General features: G+C 46.5%; 1 protein-coding gene across 1 annotated transcript; it reads left to right on the forward strand.

The window, feature by feature from the left end:
- Positions 1-53: 53 nt before the first annotated feature.
- Positions 54-19,880, forward strand: BLMH (bleomycin hydrolase). Its single transcript, XM_068154514.1, has 12 exons — positions 54-164; positions 405-602; positions 1,059-1,168; positions 1,819-1,960; positions 3,164-3,252; positions 5,270-5,362; positions 9,345-9,500; positions 9,916-10,074; positions 10,172-10,239; positions 10,717-10,834; positions 13,339-13,408; positions 18,828-19,880. The coding sequence occupies exons 1-12, from the start codon at positions 131-133 to the stop codon at positions 18,977-18,979; spliced, it is 1,389 nt and encodes a 462-aa protein (XP_068010615.1). The 5' UTR covers positions 54-130; the 3' UTR covers positions 18,980-19,880.
- Positions 19,881-20,114: the final 234 nt, after the last annotated feature.

The following is a 20,114-nucleotide window of genomic DNA, read 5'->3' on the forward strand; positions in this document are numbered from 1 at the left end:
GTACGCGCGGCCCCGCTTCCTGCTTCCGGTGCCGGGGCTATAAGAGCCGCTTCCGCCCGGGCGCGCGACCTGCGGGGGGCCAGGCCGTTGAGCGGCGGTTTCCGTGCCGGGAGCTCGCACAGCCGCTGCCATGAATGCCCACGGTGAAGGGCAGGCCCTAGCCGGTACGGGGGGGGGGGGGGGCTGTCCGTGAAGTGTGCCTGTGGGGGGCGAGTGCCGCAATAATGAGCTGGGGGGCTACGGGACTGCCAGAGGGGAGGGGGGAGACGTACCGCTACCTGCGCAATGGGCCGAGGATGAGGGGTGGGAGGGGGGGCGGTTATCGCGGTGCCGGGTGCTGAGGGAGAGGCTTACCGGAGGGGGGTGCTGCAGCGCCGGCGGTGACGGTGCCCGTTGTCCCCTAGGGCTGAGCATGGAGAAGGCCGTCGCCTTCACCCGGCGGCTGCGGGCCGAGCCGCAGTTCCTGCTGGCCCAGAACGTGGCGACGTGCAACGACCCGCTGGAGGTGTGCCTGCAGCGGCAGGTGGTGCAGGACACGGTGCAGGTCTTCCAGCACGCCGTGCCCGCCGAGGGCAAGCCCGTCACCAACCAGAAGAACTCCGGTAAGGCACTTCCTGGCTGCCTGCCAGCGGTGCGGGTCGGTATGGAGGGCTGCGCTCCCTCGGTGGTGCTGGCATTTGGGGAGGGCATGATGTAATGCTGCCTGCGCTCCTGCGAGTCAGGACTGCCTCTGAAGTCCTTCTGTCGGGCTGTGCGCGAAATGGAATGCCTGCAGCATCCTTTTGACTTAATAACAAGCCTGTGGACTTGCAGCACTTGCCTGCTCTCCCTCCTGTGCACTCTGAGATAAAATCGGTTGAGACACCTGCATTTGCAGTAAAAGATTTCTAAACTCCTTAGCAGCTCTTTGGTGCTTTACAATCCCAGCCAGCACAGCGGGCCAAAGGCTGGAGGCAGAACTGTGTCATCAGTCTTGTGTTTAAACAGAAAAAGCTGAATGTTACCCAGCTCTTGAGTACAGACATTCCAGTTTAATTCTCGGCCCTTTGATCACTCAGGGAGGTGTTGGATCTTCTCCTGTCTCAATGCAATGCGTCTTCCTTTCATGAAGAAATACAACATTGAAGAGTTTGAATTCAGCCAGTCCTATCTCTTCTTCTGGGATAAGGTACAGTGGTACAGGCTGTTCTGGGACAGTTTATGCACTCAGTTATTAATACTGGGACAGAATTTCTTTTAGGCAGGATCATCTTGACCAACCAGGTGGAAAACATCCATGAGAAGAAGCTTAAAGCTCTTTAAATGCATATTTCAAATAACAGTCAGAAAAATGTGGAACTTTCAGGTAGCAAAGGTTGTGAAGATGTATGTCTTGGAGTAGTAAAAGCCTTCTTTCAGGTGTTGTGCATACCTCAAACATCCCTTGCAGGAGGCCCAGTGGAACATGACTGTCAGTTTCTCTTGAGCTTTCAGTCCTGCTTGTGACTGATCAGTGAGCTTCTGCCTGTTGCTTTTCACTAAGGGAAATAGAGCAACTCTAGTGCTAGCTTGGGCCAGGGTTCATTGCATAACTTCTGTTGTACATTTCCTGTTCCCCTACCCTTAAGCACTGTGTTAACTCACTCCTAAATATTTGGTCTGTGACAGAAATATGTTTGTAGGATAAGTCCTGGAATGCTAGAGGGGAAATGAGGACTGCAGTGGGTGAGCAGAAGGCCTCTTCATCCAGTTAGAACTTCTGAAGAACTGAACCCTCAGGAATGACTGACTGCACAATGTCCCTGCTTAACATCTCTGTTTCCTGCCTGTCTGTTCCAGGTTGAACGTTGTTACTACTTCTTAAATGCCTTTGTGGAAACGGCTCAGAAGAAGGAGCCTGTGGAAGGAAGGCTGGTCCAGTTCCTGCTCTCCAACCCCACCAACGATGGGGGCCAGTGGGATATGTTGGTTAACATCATTGGTAAGAGAATTGCCTGCTGGGTTAAGAGATGAGAAATGAAACAAGAGAACAAACTGCATTTGAGACCTGGGAGCTTATTAAGGGGAAAGCCATCAGCCACTGCCTTTCTCTTTAATCAAAGACCTTTTTCATGCCAATTTATAAATGCTGGCTTAAATCTTGTCTGGGATCTACACACTTGCATGTTGCTGCTGCTGCTGCTAGCTCAGGAGATCAACAGCAGCAATTAGAGATCCCATTTAGTATGAAGGTTTCCCTCAGTCAGCAGCTTCACACAGTTTATTTATATCCCTGTATGCATTTTTTAGGGCACATGGCAAGGCAGCAAGTGTAGCTAGACCCAGGGTGTGTCTACAAGGCAGAAGCAGAACTGCTTCAGAGTTGCAGCCTGAAGAAAGTGCAGTGAGAGGGAAAGGATGTGGAATGTGGCAATGCTGGTCCTGCAAACATCCAGCTTCAGTAGGATCTTCCTTCCTCTGATTAAGGATGAGCTCCTCCAGATCTTGAACTGCAGTAGAATTTGCTTCTGTTTGTATTGTGAAACAATGTGACACCTTTGTGAATCAACAAGCCAATCAGAGAAGCTTAGAATCACAAAAGGGATTTGTTTCTGTGAAGCCTGGAGGTTAGGGTTTGGGTTTTTTTTTACCCATCTAATTGTGATAAATATTTAATCAGGGCAGAGATGACTTTGGATGGTGCTGTTACATCCAGAGCCTTGCAGGGTGTGATCTTTGGTGCTGTAATGTAGGAAGCAGTTGAGCTGCTGCTGGTGTTTATGAATGCTGAGGAGGAAAGGAAACTGGGAAGTTACTCACTTCACCTTAGGTCAAATACATAGACTAATTCAGAAGAGTCCTACTTTAAAAGGTATTGCAGGAGCTAAATTTGCAAGTATCTTTCTTGTTTAGGGGGGGAAAGGACTTCATAAGAAGCACTAATTGGTTTAGAACTTCTTATGTGGTGAATTAAAAGATTGTGAAGAGTTCAGGGATTCCACTCGTTGAGAGTGCCTGTGGGATGCAGATCAGAGGTCAGGATTCAGTCACAAGTTAAAATGTAGGCTTTGAACACCTGCAAGTTTAAATAAGAGACTTTGCCTTGCAGCTTCTGCACAAACCACAGCTACATTTTGCTTTTAGGCAGAAGTTTCTGCTGTGCAGGAAAGACAATTATTAACCCAGAGTTTTGCTGCTCTTCCAGAGAAGTATGGTGTCGTCCCCAAGAAATACTTCCCCGAGTCTCATACCACAGAGGCTACCAGAAGGATGAATGAGATCTTGAATCATAAGGTAAAATTGATTGAGATGGTGTAATTAAGGGGAGAGGATGGAAATGAACCTGCTCCAAGTGTTCCTAGCCACCTTAATCTCTTTAGTGACTAAAGTATCAAGTGCATCTCGGCAACTTCTATTCAGAAAGCAGCCTAAAGCCTGATGTTAATCTTGAGGCATGGACCAGGAAGGTGTTTCTGGAAGATGGCCATTGCCAGGCTTCAGTAGCTTGATAGTACCCTAGATGCTTTCAGTAGCAGTTGTTCCTAAGCCTCAGATTTCAAAAGAGTGAATCCTTGATGTGTGGCTGATGAAGTGCTTCTGCAAAACAGGCACTTGGCATCTCGCTGGCTATCAGCTAGACGTTGTGCTGCCATTTCATCTGCCACCGTGCCAAGGTTTCCAGAGATGACTGCCAGATTTGGTAGAAAAGATGAAAGAAACCAAACACTTTCAAACCACTGAGCCTGAAAAATCAGCTTTCAGTACAGAGATGTGCAGCTTTGAAGGAAGGTGTAAGCTTGCTCCCTGAGTTACAGCAGTGAATTGATCTGGGGAGATGCTGCTGTAGGTAGCTAACCAGAAAGGCAATTAAAGCATTTTTTTACAGTGGGCTTTGATTTAGGTTTTTTTTTCCACTTCATGTGCTACATATTCAGGGAAAATTGCCTGCTGAAATCCACATAAAAAATGCAAAATAGGAGCTGAAATGAGCTTAGGCATAACAAATGGTGTTAATGTTATTCTGGTCTTGAACACTGCAAACCAGCTGGTCTTGAGGGAGCCCCACTCACGGCTCCAGGCCTTATGGATGGTGACAGTAATGGGAAGCACGTGCTGCTCTCACTGCAGTTCTGCATGCAGTGGGGAAATGCTCCAGTCTTTTTATCAACCAGGAGATCAATTATGCATTAGAATTGCAAAATAAATGTTACAGGATGAAGACAGGCTGTTCTCTGAGTCACAGGGGTGGTGGTGATGTGTGTGGATGTTGCAGCATCAGTTAGGGAAACCATGAGACGTTAAGCCCCCCAAAAAAAGCTGATGGCTGCAAGCTTCAGATCAGTGGTTGGAAAACAGTGATTGAGTTGCAACTGCTAGTGAATTTCTGAGGTTTGAGGGATTCTTTTACTTTTAAATCATTCCATTCTCTTGATTATTATTTTTAACAAGAGAATCACACAGAAACATTCAGGCTGGAAAAGAGCCTCAGGATCACCAAGTCCAACTGATAACCCCACCTCTAGGAGGTTTGCCCTTAAACCATATGTCCCCAAGCATAGAATCACAGATTCAATAAGGTTGGAAAAGACCTCAGAGATCATCAAACCCAACCTATCACCCAACACCTCCTGACTAATTAAACCATGGCACCAAGTGCCATGTCCAATCCCCTTTTGACCACCTCCAGAGATGGTGACTCCACCACCTCCCTGGGCTGCACATTCCAGTGGCAAATTACTCTTGCTGGGAAGAACTTTTTTCTCACCTCAAGCCTAAACCTCCCCTGGCACAGCTTGAGACTGTGTCCTCTTGTTCTGGTGCTGGGTGCCTGGGACAAGAGACCATCCCCCACCTGGCTACAACCTCCCTTCAGGTAGTTGTAGACAGCAAGAAGGTCTCCTCTGAGCCTCCTCTTCTCCAGGATAAGCAACCCCAGCTCCCTCAGCCTCTCCTCACAGGGCTGTGCTCCAGACCTTTCCCCAGCCTCACTGCCCTTCTCTGGACACATTCAAGAGTCTCAATATCCTTCTTAAATTAAAGCATCACATCCCAATGATTTTTAAGCACATCCAGGGTGGGTGACTCCCTGGGCAGCACATTCCAATGCCTGACCACTCTTGCAGGGAACTACTTTTTCCTTATGTCCAGTCTAAGCATTAAGAACAAAGCCTTCTGGAAGGGCTTTTCTTTTAGTTTTGAAAGCACATAATGAAGGGGGAGACAGATGCTTGAAACCACCAGATAGGGAATCCTGGAACCTTTCACACCCTTGCAATGAAACCTCTGCTGAACCTGCTTTCTCTTCAAACAGATGAGAGAATACTGCTTGCGGCTAAGAAACATGGTGGAAAGCGGAACAATGAAAGGAGAAATCTGTGCTGCAATGGACACCATGATAGAAGAGGTAAACATACTGGTGCGCCATCAGTCTTCTGGGAGGCTGGAATAGATAAGGGTTCTTGCTACTCTTTTTCTATGGCTATTGGATCAGCCAAACCAAGTGCCTGCTTGCCTGATTAGGGATGCTTTGTGCTTGGAGATATAGAATCACAGTATCACAGAATAACTAAGGTTGGAAGAGACCTTGAGGATCATCAAATCCAACCTATAAACACAGACCCCATGACTAGACCATGGCACCAAGTGCCACGTCCAGTCTCCTCTTGAACACCTCCAGGGACAGTGACTCCACCACCTCCCTGGGCAGCACATCCCAATGACGAACGACTCGCTCGGTGAAGAACTTCCTCCTCACCTCGAGTCTAAACCTCCCCTGGTGCAGCTTGAGACTGTGTCCTCTTGTTCTGGTGCTGGTTGCCTGGGAGAAGAGACCAACCCCCTCCTGGCTACAACCACCCTTCAGGTAGTTGTAGAGGGCAATGAGGTCCCCCCTGAGCCTCCTCTTCTCCAGGCTAAACAACCCCAGCTCCCTCAGCCTCTCCTCACAGGGCTGTGCTCAAGGCCTCTCCCCAGCCTTGTTGCCCTTCTCTGGACACGTTCAAGTGTCTCAATGTCCTTCTTAAACTGAGGGACCCAGAACTGGACACAGGACTCAAGGTGCAGCCTAACCAAAGCAGAGTCCAGGGGCACAATGACTTCCCTGCTCCTGCTGGCCACACTATTCCTAATGCAGGCCAGGATGCCATTGGCCCTCCTGGCCACCTGGGCACACTGCTGGCTCATATTCAGGCAGCTGTCAATCAGCACCCCCAGGTCCCTCTCTCTTTGGGAGCTCTTCAGGCACTCCGACCCCATATGCACAGTATCACCAAGGTTGGCAGAGACCTCAAAGATAGAGTCCAACCTGGCACCACAGACCTCTCAAGCACATTTTTTGAAGTGGGGCCTGATGTTTAGCTCCTCCTGAGTTGTTCTACTACCTGCAGGCATGCAGCTTGACTGGATGGATTCTAGAGCTATTACTTCTACAGACCTCTGCCCCTTTCTGTAGGAGAGCAGCATTTTGTATTTTGGGAGATCAAAGCAGTGGTCTGTCAGCCTTTGCCACATGGTAGATGGGGAGCAGGTTAAAAATTGCTCTTCTGATGGCTTTGAGTGTAAAACCTTGCAGCACGAAGCGTTGTTGCAGGAGTTGCCCACCAGAGGGCAGGAAAGAACAGCAAAAGGGAGCTCTGCATGCCGAACACCCTGTGAGCTGAACCCATCTCTCATTCAGTGGTCCTCACGTTTGATTCTGAAGTAGCCGAAAGGACCTTTTAGAGTTCAGGCTGTCTTAATTTAAATGTCTGGATTTACAAGGGAAAAAAGTAGATAACTTTATGTAGCTGTGGTTCTGAGTGGCATGGTTTGCCATGGGTTAGCTGTTTGGGTGGGTTGGATTGGTTGATGGGTTGGACACGATGATCTTGAAGGTCTCTTCCAACCTGGTTTGGTTTATTCTAATAAAGGTTTAGTGGTGTCCTCAGGGCTGGATAAATGGTTGGTCTTGATCTTAAAAGCCTTTTCCAACCTAAATGATTCTTTTGTTTCTCAAACATACAAAGCAAAGTAACCCAATGGCTTTGGTGGCTGTCACTAGATGACTCCAGAAGCCAAAAGTTTTTGTTTGTGAGTTAGTTTCTCTGCAGTCCAATAAAGGTCTGTATTGGGCAGAACTTCCCTTGGGGAATTCCTGTATAAGCTTCAGGCAGTTGCACTGGCATACAGGTTATTGGTTCATGTGTTGGCTTGGGTATTGGCAATTCATCTTTGAGCTTCATGTTTAAAACCTGTAGCTTCTCTTTATCTCATTTTAAGGTTAAAGAAGAAAATGGGTTGTGTTGCTTGGGTTATGTTACTGAAACAAAAACTCTTAGGGAGTGTTTGCTTTAAGAATCAGCAGTAATTCTATGCTCTGAGCCTGCCCCAGTATGTTGCTAATCAGCACTTAGTTCAAAAGTTAATTAATGCAATTTACATCCAGAGTGTGTGTGTCCAAAAGTCCTTGGAGGCATCAAAAGCCTCCAGCAGACATCAAAAGCTTCTCAGAGATGGTTGTTTGCAGGGCAATGACATGCAGTTCACTGCAAAACCTCTCCATTTGTTCAGAGCCTCTTGCCCTCTGATAAAAGATCCTGGGACCAACATTAAAGCTCATTAAGTGATTACAGTTTGTTCAGTCAAAGGGTTGTGCTTAGTTCCCTGAAGCTAAGTGTTTCCTCTTGCAGTGGTGATGATGGTTTGCAACTGAAGTGGATTTCCTTTCAATAAACACTATTGTTGCACCTGTGCTGTGTACACTAAACCCACCAGCTTTACAGGCTTGAGACCACTCATTCCAGGTGGCTGTGTGCAGCCTTGCCTCTCTTTCTGCACATGGCAAAGCAGAATCTGGTTTTGTCCTGGGCAGTTTGCTTTGCTTAACAAATCTTGGTTCTGCCATGCTGGGAGGCAGTGCTTTAGCCAAAGTGGGGCAGTTGTACTGCAACACAAGATTAAATATTCACTCCAGAACTGTATAAACATTCTTCTTATCACAGCAGTGCACAGCAGGTCAGAAGTTGGAAGCAGTGCAGTGCATGTGATTGAATTTTTCTGCCTTTACTGTGCTCCTTTGTAGACTCTTCCTTATCAGCAAGGCCTTTCTTTTCCCCCCCCCCTCCTCATTCCATTTGGGTTTTAGCACCAGCCACTATTTCTTTGCCTTATCTTGGTTCTAGTTGTTGTTGCTGTGGTAAGTCACCTTTTAGATTCAATATGTCTGCTTATTTATTGATAGAGGAAGCTTGTGAGATACTAAGAGATGGCCTGTGATGGGTGTGGTGGCAAAACAATTAAGGGAGGCCATTCCCAAGGTCCACTGCCTCTGTTAACTTGAGACTTCTGTCTCCATGTTCTTTCCTCTGGCTGGAGCCTCCTTGCTCTCTCCCTTTAGGCTTTTTTTCCTTTGCTTATTTCATTTTCATGGCCTCATCTCTCAGCACTTGGGGATATCTGAGGTAATGTGGGTGTACCCACAGCAAATGTTACCTTTTGTGCAAAATTAAATATTTATAGTAGCTTAGGGATTTATCTTTGCTCTTCAACATATTTACTGAGGAATAAATGTATGAGCTCCTCCAGTAAGAGCTCCAGCCCACACCCTTCAGCTCCATAATTAATCTCTTCACTTGTTTTCTGAAATGGCTTGGAGCAAGAACACCTTTATTTGTGTTTTGAGCACAGTTGGATGGTGTTACTTAGCGTGAATGTTGCACTGCTTTTACCATCAGGACAGACTGAGTTCTTACAGAGCCTTAGGATCCATACAAATCAGCTCAGCTGGTGCCAGGAGGAGTAAGTCAGCTTTTGGAAAGGTATTCTGTCTCTCTTCTGTGAAAAGCCAGTGAGAGGAGTGTGAAGCCTGAGAGCTGAGAATAGCTGGCACAAACCACAGGCATTCAAGTCCCCCAGTCATCCTCCTAGCTCTCTGTTGAACTCCTTCCAGCAGATCTCTTGGCTCTCTTGAACTGGGGAGCCCAAACTTGGACACCTGTCCTGTGTACATTAAACCCAGGTGTGGTCTCACCAGGGCAGAGTAGAGGGGGGGAGAAGAACCTCCCTAGGCCTGGTGGACACGCTTTTCTTGATTCCTGGAATTTATCTGTTCATTGTAAGCTTCTGTTTTGAGACTGTAGAGTGTGAGAATGAGGAGAGAGATTCTGTTGATCTTCCTCTGGCCTTTCAGATCAGCTTTGAACTGTTGAAACACCTAGATTTCCAGAGCTGAATGCAAATAATTCCTGTGTGTGTGCTTTTATTGATGTTCTCCAAAGATGACCTTTAAGATTCCCATCTCACCAGTTGGTTCTCATGTGGAGAAATCCATTCATCAGTGGCATTGCTGAAACATGCAGACCTGCCTCTCCTACCACTGCAAGCTCACTGCTGTTTGTTTCTTGGGGCAGGTGTTCAGAGTAGTGAGTACTTGCCTGGGCAACCCTCCAGAGACCTTCTGCTGGGAGTTCCGGGACAAGGAGAAGAACTACCACAAATATGGCCCCATGACACCGCTCCAGTTCTACTATGAGCATGTGAAGCCTTACTTCAACATGGAGGACAAGGTGAGGTGCTGAAAGCCAGCTGCTTCCTAAGACTTTTTTGCTGCCAAGTCACTGTTGCAAGGGCAGCTGCACTGTGTGGGATGGGTACTGCCTCCATGGGTCACAGGAAGCCCTGTGTCTGTGTTCTCCCCTTCAGTTGCTGTGCTCTCATACTGCAGTTCCATGAAGATTCTGCAGTGTTACAATGTGTAATGATCCAATCAGGCATAAAATGCCCTAAGAGAGCCCTCAGAGAGCAGGAATAATGTCCAGAGCTGCTGTGGGGTGAACTTTATAAACCAAAACCCAAGCAAAACCTTAAAGCTGGTATTTCAGCCAAGTGGCTTGTTTGGGACAGACAGCTGGGACCAAAGCAGCTCGCTGAAAGCCATCTGGGAGTTGCACCTTGCTTTATGACCTCCTGGTTTTCTGTCAGATCTGTCTAGTGAATGACCCTCGGCCTCAGAACCCATACAACAGGCTGTACACAGTGGAGTACCTGGGCAACTTGGCAGGAGGGAGGAAAACACTCTACAACAACCAGCCTGTGGATGTCTTGAAGAGATTAGCTGCAGCATCTATTAAGGACGGCGAGGTTGGTTGGTTGGCCTTCGTGGATGGTGTGGTGCAGCTCTTCTAATAGGAAACTCACTGGGATGTGGCCTAGACATGACTCTGCCTTCTGTTTGCAGGCTGTGTGGTTTGGCTGTGATGTTGCAAAGCACTTCTATGGCAAGCTGGGAATCAATGACCTGAATATGTAAGTGGAAAATGAAAACAGAAAAGCATGTGGGATCCTTGGCTAGGACAGCAACAGGCCTTTAGCTGTGTAAGAAACCAATTTGTACATACTTTGGATTGCAAAGCCCCAAAAGTAATTCAAACAGCAACAGAAATTTGCTTCTGCTTATTAGCTAAAATCTGAATCCTTTAAAGATGCATTTCAAGTGGTGGTTAAATGTTGTTACTCATTAGAATTGTCTAGCATCTGCTGAGAGCAACTCCTAAAGGGATTACTTTTTATCATGGAATGAATCATAGAAGAGTTTGGGTTGGAAGGACCTCCAGAGGTCATTTAGTCCAACCACGTGCTCCCATTTCTGCAGGTTTTTGGACACTAAAAGTAGTTGAACTTGTCTGCCTGGGCAGTGGCTCCTGGGGCAGTGCAGTCTGCCCCACCTTGATGTACTCTAAGAATTCTCCATTGTTCCTAATGTTGCTGCTGTGTCTTTAATAGATTCAATCACGAGCTGGTGTTCGGCGTCTCTGTCAAGAACATGAACAAAGCAGAGCGACTGATCTTCGGCGACTCGCTGATGACCCATGCCATGGTCCTGACAGCTGTCACTGAGAAGGTAGAGTCTCTTCTCAAGGGCCTGATGCTTGCACAGATGTGTTTGAACGTTCTGGCAGCTCTTGTGTGTTCTGGGCTGATGCACAGTGTGTAAGCTGCTCTGGTAGAGCTCAGCACGTGCCACAACACCCTGGCACATGAAGCTGCGTGGTGTAGGTCCTGTCCTCCCTCTGTGTCAGAGTCTTCAGAACTATAAATATTTAACAAGGAAGGAAGAATTTTAAACTAGGCAAGGACTTCTTTCCTTCTGCCCACAAAACCTTATTGGAGAAAGGGAGAAGGGAAGGAGCTTCTGCTTTTAAGATACCAGAAAACCTACACCCATGTTTAAATGCAGTTCCTGAAGTGTCTTGCTGAGGAAGAAATCTTTTGTCAGTGCTTCCTATCCTGCCAGTTCCCTGGGTCAGTCCACTCTGGTTTACAGCATGAAGCTCTTTCTGTTGAAATGCCAATAGGAGGCACTTTGCAACAGCCTTAACCTCCTGCATCTCACTGGCATGTGACCCATCTGACCCACTCATAATTAGGGAGGGGAAGTGGTGTCCAAATTAGCTCTGTGGCAGACAGTAGGCCGAGGTGGATTCACAACTGAATCTGCTCCTGGCAGTGTAACCAAACACATCTGAAGTTAAAAAGAACCATGTGAAAATTTACAGCTCTGGGTTATCTGCAGTGTTGATGTTTTCAATTTATTTCCAGGAGGAGTCATTATTAAAGTCTCTTTGAAGTGATCTCTTCCTGTCCAATGTGACCTTTGCTTGCAAAAGAACAGCTTGCACATGAGTTTGTTTGAGGTCTGGAGGTTGAGGACTTGAGCTGGGACTGCTTAGTCATAAGAAAGTTTTGGACTTACTTATTTACAGCTCAACAGAATCTTCCCTATTGTGTTCTGCATGCTGAGCTCTTTTGTGTATGAGGCTGCATGAACACATCCCTGAAAGAAATTATCCTACAAGCTCAGCATTTAGAGGCTTTTCTACATTCCAAATGGACTAAGTTGTTTCTCCTTTGTGGGGACAGGTTGTCTTACATGAAACCTTCACTTAATCTAAAGGAGCTTTGATAAACTGAGTTGTAAGATGCAATACATTGGCTTTACCTCCTTTGTAAAAAGGCTTTGCTTGAAAATCCTGTTACAACTTTACAGCATAAAAAAAAAGATGCACATGAAATAGCAACTTCTGATTTAAAACTTAATGTATACAAATGTGCTTATCCCAGGTGCTGACAATGGCATCCTGGCCTGCATTAGGAATAGTGTGGCCAGCAGGAGCAGGGAAGTCATTGTGCTCCTGGACTCTGCTTTGGTTAGGCTGCACCTTGAGTACTGTGTCCAGTTCTGGGCCCCTCAGTTTAAGAAGGACATCGAAACACTTGAGCGTGTCCAGAGAAGGGCAACAAGGCTGGGGAGAGGCCTTGAGCACAGCCCTGTGAGGAGAGGCTGAGGGAGCTGGGGTTGCTTAGCCTGGAGAAGAGGAGGCTCAGGGGTGACTTCACTGCCCTCTACAACTACCTGAAAGGTGGTTGTAGCCAGGAAGGGGTTGGTCTCTTCTCCCAGGCAACCAGCACCAGAACAAGGGGACACAGTCTCAAGCTGCACCAGGGGAGGTTTAGACTCGAGGTGAGGAGGAAGTTCTTCACCAAGCGAGTCGTTCGTCATTGGAATGTGCTGCCCAGGGAGGTGGTGGAGTCACCATCCCTGGAGGTGCTCAAGAGGGGATTGGACGTGGCACTTGGTGCCATGGTCTGGTCATGAGGTTTGTGTTGATAGGTTGGGCTCAATGATCCTTGAGGTCTCTTCCAGCCTTAGTTATTCTGTGATACTGTGACAGCCTCAAGAGCTGACTTCTTGGTCACAATTTAGGGAGTGGCTCATTTTTAAGGCAGAACAGGAGCAATGCAGCAAATATTCCATTGGACTTTAAAATAGGACCTGTGGTGAGTTTCCCAGTGTGTGGGCTTGGGTTTGCTTTGGGGTTTGTATTAAGAAAATACAGAATGTTAGTAGTTCAAGAATAACTCTGGTTCCTCAAGGGACCTGCTGGTTCCCCATGAAAGGCTGTTGGAAGGAATCAACAGTTCCTTTTGTGGCACAGCCTCTGCAGCTGTTTTCAGTGCTCTTATGTACTTGGTAGACTTAAGCAGACTTCAGACAAAGTGCAGGCCACTGCTTCCTTCTGAGTGTGAAGCCACTGATAGGTGACAGGGAAGGCTGTTTGAATTCTGCCAGTCAATTAAGTCCAAGCTCAGATTTAGTTTTATTTTCACCAGAAAATGTAAATTTATAGTGAAAGCTCTCTTCTTGACCACATTGCCTCATGTTTTAGGCAAGCAGGTAGAGAGGTATTGGAGAACACTTCATTTCTCCAGCCATTAGTAAGAAACCAGTGCCTGTAGGCCTTTGGGAGTGGAGCTCTGTGCTTTGCTGGTGCAGGATTCAGGGTTGAGTGCTATGAACTGGGATGGTCCTCACTAGTGAATAACCAGCAACTTGTTTTGCCACAGGATGGGCAAGAAGATGCATTTGAAAAATGGAGAGTGGAAAACTCCTGGGGTGAAGACCGTGGTAATAAAGGTAAAGTGATTTATAGTCACAGGAACACAGCTGGGGTTAGTGGAAGGGGATGTGCTGTGTCCTTCACCAGGGCATGCATGGAACTAGGCTGCAAACAGCATGTGGGTCACTGAGTTATGGCACTGTGTTCCTGGAAGGCAAACATTCTTCACATCAATGTGATTTACATCCAAGTAAATTGAATGTAAGCATTGAGTAGAGAGGCAGGAAATGCCACTGGATAAACTTGATGTAAGTGGTCCCAAGTTCAACTGTAGAGGCAAAACTCTGAACTACCTGGCAGTATTGGTCTGGAAATATGGCAGCACTTCTGAGATGCCAAGAATTCCAGTGGGCATGTAAACTGATCTTTTAATAAAGGGAGAACAGATAAGGAATGCTTCAGTGTCAAATAAGGTGAGATCAATTGCAAGAGCTGTGCTGGACAGCAATGTTTTCGCCTAGTGTGAAAGGAGAAGTAAAGACTTCACTGCAGAAGCTTTAAAATGTGCTGAAGTTCTTTGGCACCACAGCTGAGTGTGACTCTGTACACTACAGCTGCCTCATCTTTGGGGCCTCTGGCTGATGCTACTTCCCAAGCCATGTGTGAAACCTAGGTGGTTTATTTTCCTTTACAGCACTGCTTGTCAACCACTGCAAGCATTTACTCACTGGTTTTGTAGTAAGGAGATGAGGATATGGCTGGTTCCAGCTGTGAGCAGCTCCATGTAAACTATTGCAGCTCCAGCACCTGTCTCTCTAAATTAAAAAGTAGAATAAATAATTCTGGTTGTCTTTGAAGCCATGCTGAAAACTTGACCTGTGACACCCTTGCAGTGTTCCTCTCTGGCTTGAGAAGCACCAGCAACAACAGAACCCACAGCTCATGTGCCAGGCTTTCTGCATGAACTTGCTTTCCTGTTGAGGACTCTCAGCCTGCACTATCTATTGTTCCTTTCACAGTGATTGTGAGCACTGCAGGGCTGTAGCAGGGTGGCACATGGGCAGGCAGCGTGGGCAGAGGGTGGCACAGCTCAGCTGTGCTTTAGGAAATTTGCTTCTAGTTGCTTCCCTGATCAGCCTGGGAATGGCCAGAGGCTGCTTCCCTGCCTGGGCTTGGGGGGGCAGCTCTGCCTTCACTGGCCCTGGCTGAATGGGGCTGATGGTGTGAGACTGTTTTCACTGTGCTCTGCCAAGGCCTGCAAGCAGTCAGCTTTTCCTAAGGGGAGTGGAGGGGAACTCCATGACTTCTGTCATCGGAGACAGGCCGGATGTGGGCTCAGCCGTGGCAGGAGCTTGCTCACGAGCGTGCCGAGCCAGGCTGCAGCATGTCCTAGGGCACAACCCAGCAGTCCACATTCTTCTGTTGCACATTAATCCCAAATGTGTTCATGACAGGAATTTCCCAGGATGGCTGGGTTGTTCTTTGGAAACAGACTATTTCTGGAACTAGTTTTAGGATGTGGTCTTATTCATAAGCTTCTGGTATCTGATACATGAGCAGCTAACCAAACCATGGAATAGCCTTGGAGCAGTGTCTCAGCTTATGCTCTGGCCCCTTGGTCTCTCACTTGTCTGTTCTGAGTTAGCTGCATACACTTACAGCAAAGTATTCCAATAAAACTCTTTAGTCTGTGCAGAACAATGAAGCTGTTGATGATCAGCCTTCAAGGCTCATAAATGTGACAGTAGTAAGATGTGCTTTGGAATGTTGGATCAAGTCAGGAAGCCAAGTCAGTACTAAAAAGTTAACATCAAAACTTGTCTCCCAATACAAACTAATTATTTGAAGAGCCCTTATGAATAATAGAGACTATAAAGTAGAAAAGTGCCTGGCTGGCTGTGCCTTTATTGTCAGAACACTTTGTTTTGAGACACTCCAGATACTTGGTTTCTGATGTTGTATGCTACTAGAGCTGGAGGAACGCTTCCAGGAAGGAAGTGCCTTACTCTGCTTGCTTTGCAACATTCAGCATGGACTTTGCTTACTACTCCAAACATTCTGAAGCTAATAGGTGTCTTGTCAGCAGCTTTGACTGTCCCAGCCATACATGCTCCTTGGCCAGGGCTCAGCTGTTATTTAATAGAACTGGAGAAAGGCTGAGACTGGCTGTCACTCCCAGAGCATGGTGCAGTGCACTGAAAGCTGATGCTGCTTGTAGCAGCTGTACCTGCTGAACTGTGACTGAACAGTTGGAGTTCTCTGCTGGTGTTACTAGGCTTGGAGCATCAGTGAATGCTGACAGAGCTGCAGGAGCTGTGATTGATGTGTGGAGAGCTAAGCAGCAACTAGAAATGAAATGTGTAGTGCCTCAAGCTTTAGGGTAGAAATGACACCAGATTAACCCAGGTTTGCAAGTCTAACTTCCTGCTTGGTTTGCAGCTTATTCTCTTTAGACATCATCTCTCTTCCAACTATTGATTCACTTTACACCAGTGAGTTCTAGAGCTATTGCAGGGGGAGCTGGTGGTGGTTCTTAGAGCAGGACCCCAGAGGGACTTGAATAAGCCATGCCCACACCTTGTAGGCATGTGCTGTATGCATGCCATCCCTGTGACCTTCTGTGGGTGAGTCACTGTCATTTATCTGGTTTGCAGTGGTGGAGACCAGGGTCTCTGGAAAGTTTTGCTCACTATGTTTTGGTTAGGGAGTTGCCTGGAAAAGTCTTGGCAGAAAATCCCCTCAGAAGGAAGCTTGACTCTATTCTCAGGCCTCAGGGAGGTGAATCCCTGAATGACTCTCATAGCTGTGACCAAGCCACCCACTGAGCTGAAGGCAGTGGAACAGAAGAGGCAATGACAGGGTTTCATCCCCTTCCTCCTGCCCTGCATTTTTACTTCTCAGTGTCCCATACTAGCTGCTGTAGGAGGGTGAGGATTTGCAGTCTCTTAGCTCTCTTGCTGGCAGTCATCATCTTTATCTTATCTGCCTTGTTGAGGAATGGGGAAGCTGTGCTTGGATAAGTCCAGTGCAGAGGACCAGAATCCACATCGGTCAAGAGGCAGCCAAGAGTGATGTTAAACTTGGCACATCCCAGCTGAGGCCCAGTTGGGTGGGGGGGGGGTGCAAGTAAGCTCCAACTCCATTATTTCTTGGACAGGATGGTGAAGGGTACAGCCTGCAACAGAACACAGAGACTACCCTTGAGCCATTAAAAAACCAACAAACCAAACAAATAGCTTGGTGGTGGGAAGTGGAAGTGGGTTTTGACATGGGGTCTCTCCTGCTTGCCAGGCAACTGTTCCCTCAGACTTGCTTGGTGCAGGGCTGGAAAGACTGACTCCTGGTTTGGATGTGATGGGATGAAGTCAAGTTACTCACACCCTGTGGAGTGGGCAGGACTGAATTCTTGTGGCAGCACTTGTCCCAGGGAAGCCCAGGGAAGAGCCTAGCCTTGCCTCTCCTGAAGATTTAGTAACTTCATATCTGTTCTAAAAGGGTTTCTTGGAATCCCATCTGGTTTTCCTCAGCTGCTGACAAACATTGCTTGTTTTTTTGAGGTAAAAAAAGTCACTTCCAAGTCAAATATTTCCTTTCTGTGTTTTGCTGGCACTTTGTCAGCTGCAGAGGCAAGTTCACTTGCTCTGCTTCCTCCTTTGTTCTGCAGACAGTTTGTTGATACCTGACTTTGAACCCAGCATATCCCTAGAGGGGAACACTAAATCACATTATCACATCCATCTGAGGGGTCCATCTGCTTCTTTTGGCATGACAACAACTTTCTTGAGATACATCTCCAGCTGAAAATCCTCTTCCTCTTGACTTCTAATCTCTTCCTCTGGCTGTCACATACAAGCTTTTGTGCATGAAAGCATTTTAAGGCTTTAACTGTGGACATTCAGAGTCTGCTGTGTATAAATCATCTCATAAATACACTGTGGCAGAAAGGCTCTGTTAATTTATCCTCCCTGTGGAGGAGTTACAGCATGAGTGCAATGTGGCTTGTACAAGACCCTTTGGGCTTTATTTTCAGGTGCCCAAATCCTAAGTTACACAATAATCCTCCATTGACCTCTCTGGCCAGCAGCTTGTCAGCTCTGAAGTGAAGGTTACAGAACTGTGGGCCAGCCTCATCTGTACACCTTCAGGTGCTGTGTTCTCTTACAAGATGATGCTGTTCTAGGTGGTTTTCCATCTTCTGGCCTTAGCACACAAATGGTTTGAGGTAAAACCCTGCTCAGGAAACCCATCAAGTTTTGTTTCTTTTCCATTTCTGCCTCTTAACCTGGATGCGATGCAGAGCTCAGGGTTGCTTCAGGCAAGCTCTTAGCTGTTATATATTGCTGAGTATAAAGTATGTCTCCTTTTAATGAAGGAGTTGATAATGGCTTTCATTGTGACACCAGGCAGAGGCCTTCTCAAAGAGCCACCTTGCTTATTTGCATGTCCTGAAGTTCTGCTTGACGTTTCCTCCTTGTTCAGACACTGTGATCCTAATCAGCACTGTCAAGCTTTGAGATACAGGATGTCAGAAGCAGAGTTCATTATCCTCTCAGGGTGCAATTACTTGTTGGCTCTTGGGAGTGAGAGGTTTTTGTGTGTCCCAAGAACTCATATCCTGAAGAGAGAATAATCAAGGCAGCTCCCTCTGGCAATGTTTCCAAAATGGTTTCTCGCTGGGATTACAATTGATAGGGGTTTTAATTTATGGGAATTATCTGATCTCCTGCTTTAGAAACAAGATGGTGTAGATAGATGCATTTATTGTCCATATTCTTTGGCCATTTTCTTGTTTCATTTGATTGTGCTGTGATACTGTATAAGGACATGAGGAACTTTATTGCACAAAGCCTTCTCATCTGTCTTCTAAATGCTTGCTTTCTCCCAGCCACTCTCGCTGTCAGTTCACCTTGCATAGCTTGTTCCCATTGGGAGCTCTCTGCTGAAATCTGTGACACTGTGAATGTGACTTCAACCCCCAGTTCAAAGGCTGTTCACTGAAATTCTCAAGGAGGAATATTATGGTTTAGCTGAGCCAAAGTGCGATTTAGATGGTTGTACATTTGGCCTCCTTACTGCAACAACCAGAACAGCAAAGTTTTCTCAAGCCAGTGATGGTTTTGGATATTCACCTGGAGAATTTTCTGTTTCTTAACAGAATCCTAAGAACTTCTAAAGCCAGAGACTTGGAATTTTACCTTCTACCTTAAATGCCTTTTTTACAAGACATTAATTCACTTGAGTGCTCTCAATGCCTATTTTAACAGAGGAGCTATAAATAGCATTTTGGGTCTTGTTTTTGCTTGCAGGCTTCTCTTTTAGTCTTTCAGTGCCTGTGAAAGGCTCTCAGTTAGCCTAAAAGTTAGTCTCTTGGTGATTTTTTTTCTTTCAGATATGTGAAGTATAGCTGTGATGCCTCATTCATAGGTGAAACTTGTATCTGTGACTGCTTCACTGTGTTAATGGTCCTGTGTTGTAACCAACTGTTTCCCTCTGCAGGTTACCTGATCATGACTGATGACTGGTTTTCTGAGTACGTGTATGAAGTGGTGGTGGACAAGAAGCATGTACCAGATGACATCCTGGCAGTGATGCAGCAGGAACCAATTGTCTTGCCAGCTTGGGACCCCATGGGGGCTTTAGCCAAGTGAACTCCAGAGTGTTTTGCCTCTTAACGGTCAACCAGAAGTAGATGCAATAGAGAATTCCAGTGGTTGGAAGCCATAGCCAAATGATAATGTGACCAAGCACTCAGCATGGTCCAAATTCTTGACATGTAAGCTAAGGATCTTTGGGAAATAGCGCTTCACTGGCCTGGCTGAACAAATCTGGCTCTGCAGAACTAGAAAGGGAATGGGGGGGAGGGGAAAACCTGGTCATGAAAGAGTCTTGCAAGTGCTGTCCGTGGCAGTTTGGTTTTACCTTCCATTTTTAATGAAAATCAGCTTAGTAACTGAGTTGGAATTACTTTGACTTCATGTTTTCCCTAGAAAAAGATGGCCATGAAAGGTCCTTTAGCATTAACAGCTAAGTGACTGTTCAGAACAAAGACATGAAGGTACATAGAGTCCGAGGATCCCTTGGTCTGGATTGTACCCTGAAAGAACCCCCTCGAGTGTTTTATCTCTGCATTTTTAGTTGTGCTGAAGTAGGGAAGATAAGGATTGAAACTGCTCAAAATTGACCTCTTAGAAAAATTCTTCTCTTCCAGCAGAACTGCAGGGAGAAAGAAAACAAAACCTTTCCCAAACCATTTCCCTGAGGCTTCCCAGTTTGACTTGGGTTTGTTCTTCCGTTTCAGCTGGGCCTGGAGAAGCCATTTCTCAGCCCGGCGCGGTGCCTGTGTGCACAGGAGCGCTATTTTCCAGTGTCATTAGCAAGAACAACCATAAATATCCTCACAGGTGGAGTTAGTGTCATGTTCAGAGAAAAAAAAACAAACAACCAGAAACCCCAACATTTTAATTGCTGCATTTTATTTGGGTGGTGTTTTAAAACAAAAACCAACAAGATGGTGCTATGAAGCTTTTGAATAAACACTTTCTAAAGTGACTGGTGCAGAGCTGGTTTTTGGGGGTGGGTTGTTTGGGGGTTTTGTTGGTTTGGGAGTTTTTAGTTTTGGGGGGTTATATTAGTAGTTTTGGGGTTTTTTTTTTGGTTTAAATGAGCCTCCTGTAACTAAAGAAATGGGAAGATAATTTGGGACCTGCAAACTGAAGTGAGGCAGAATGTGAGTGTAGCAGGAAAAGATGTGGCTTGATGTTCCTAGCAGTCAAAGATGCTTCT

The sequence above is a fragment of the Melanerpes formicivorus genome, unplaced genomic scaffold (genome assembly GCF_026170545.1).
Source record: "Melanerpes formicivorus ecotype bairdi unplaced genomic scaffold, bMelFor1.0.p_v2 SCAF_29, whole genome shotgun sequence".
Classification (NCBI taxonomy): domain Eukaryota; kingdom Metazoa; phylum Chordata; class Aves; order Piciformes; family Picidae; genus Melanerpes; species Melanerpes formicivorus.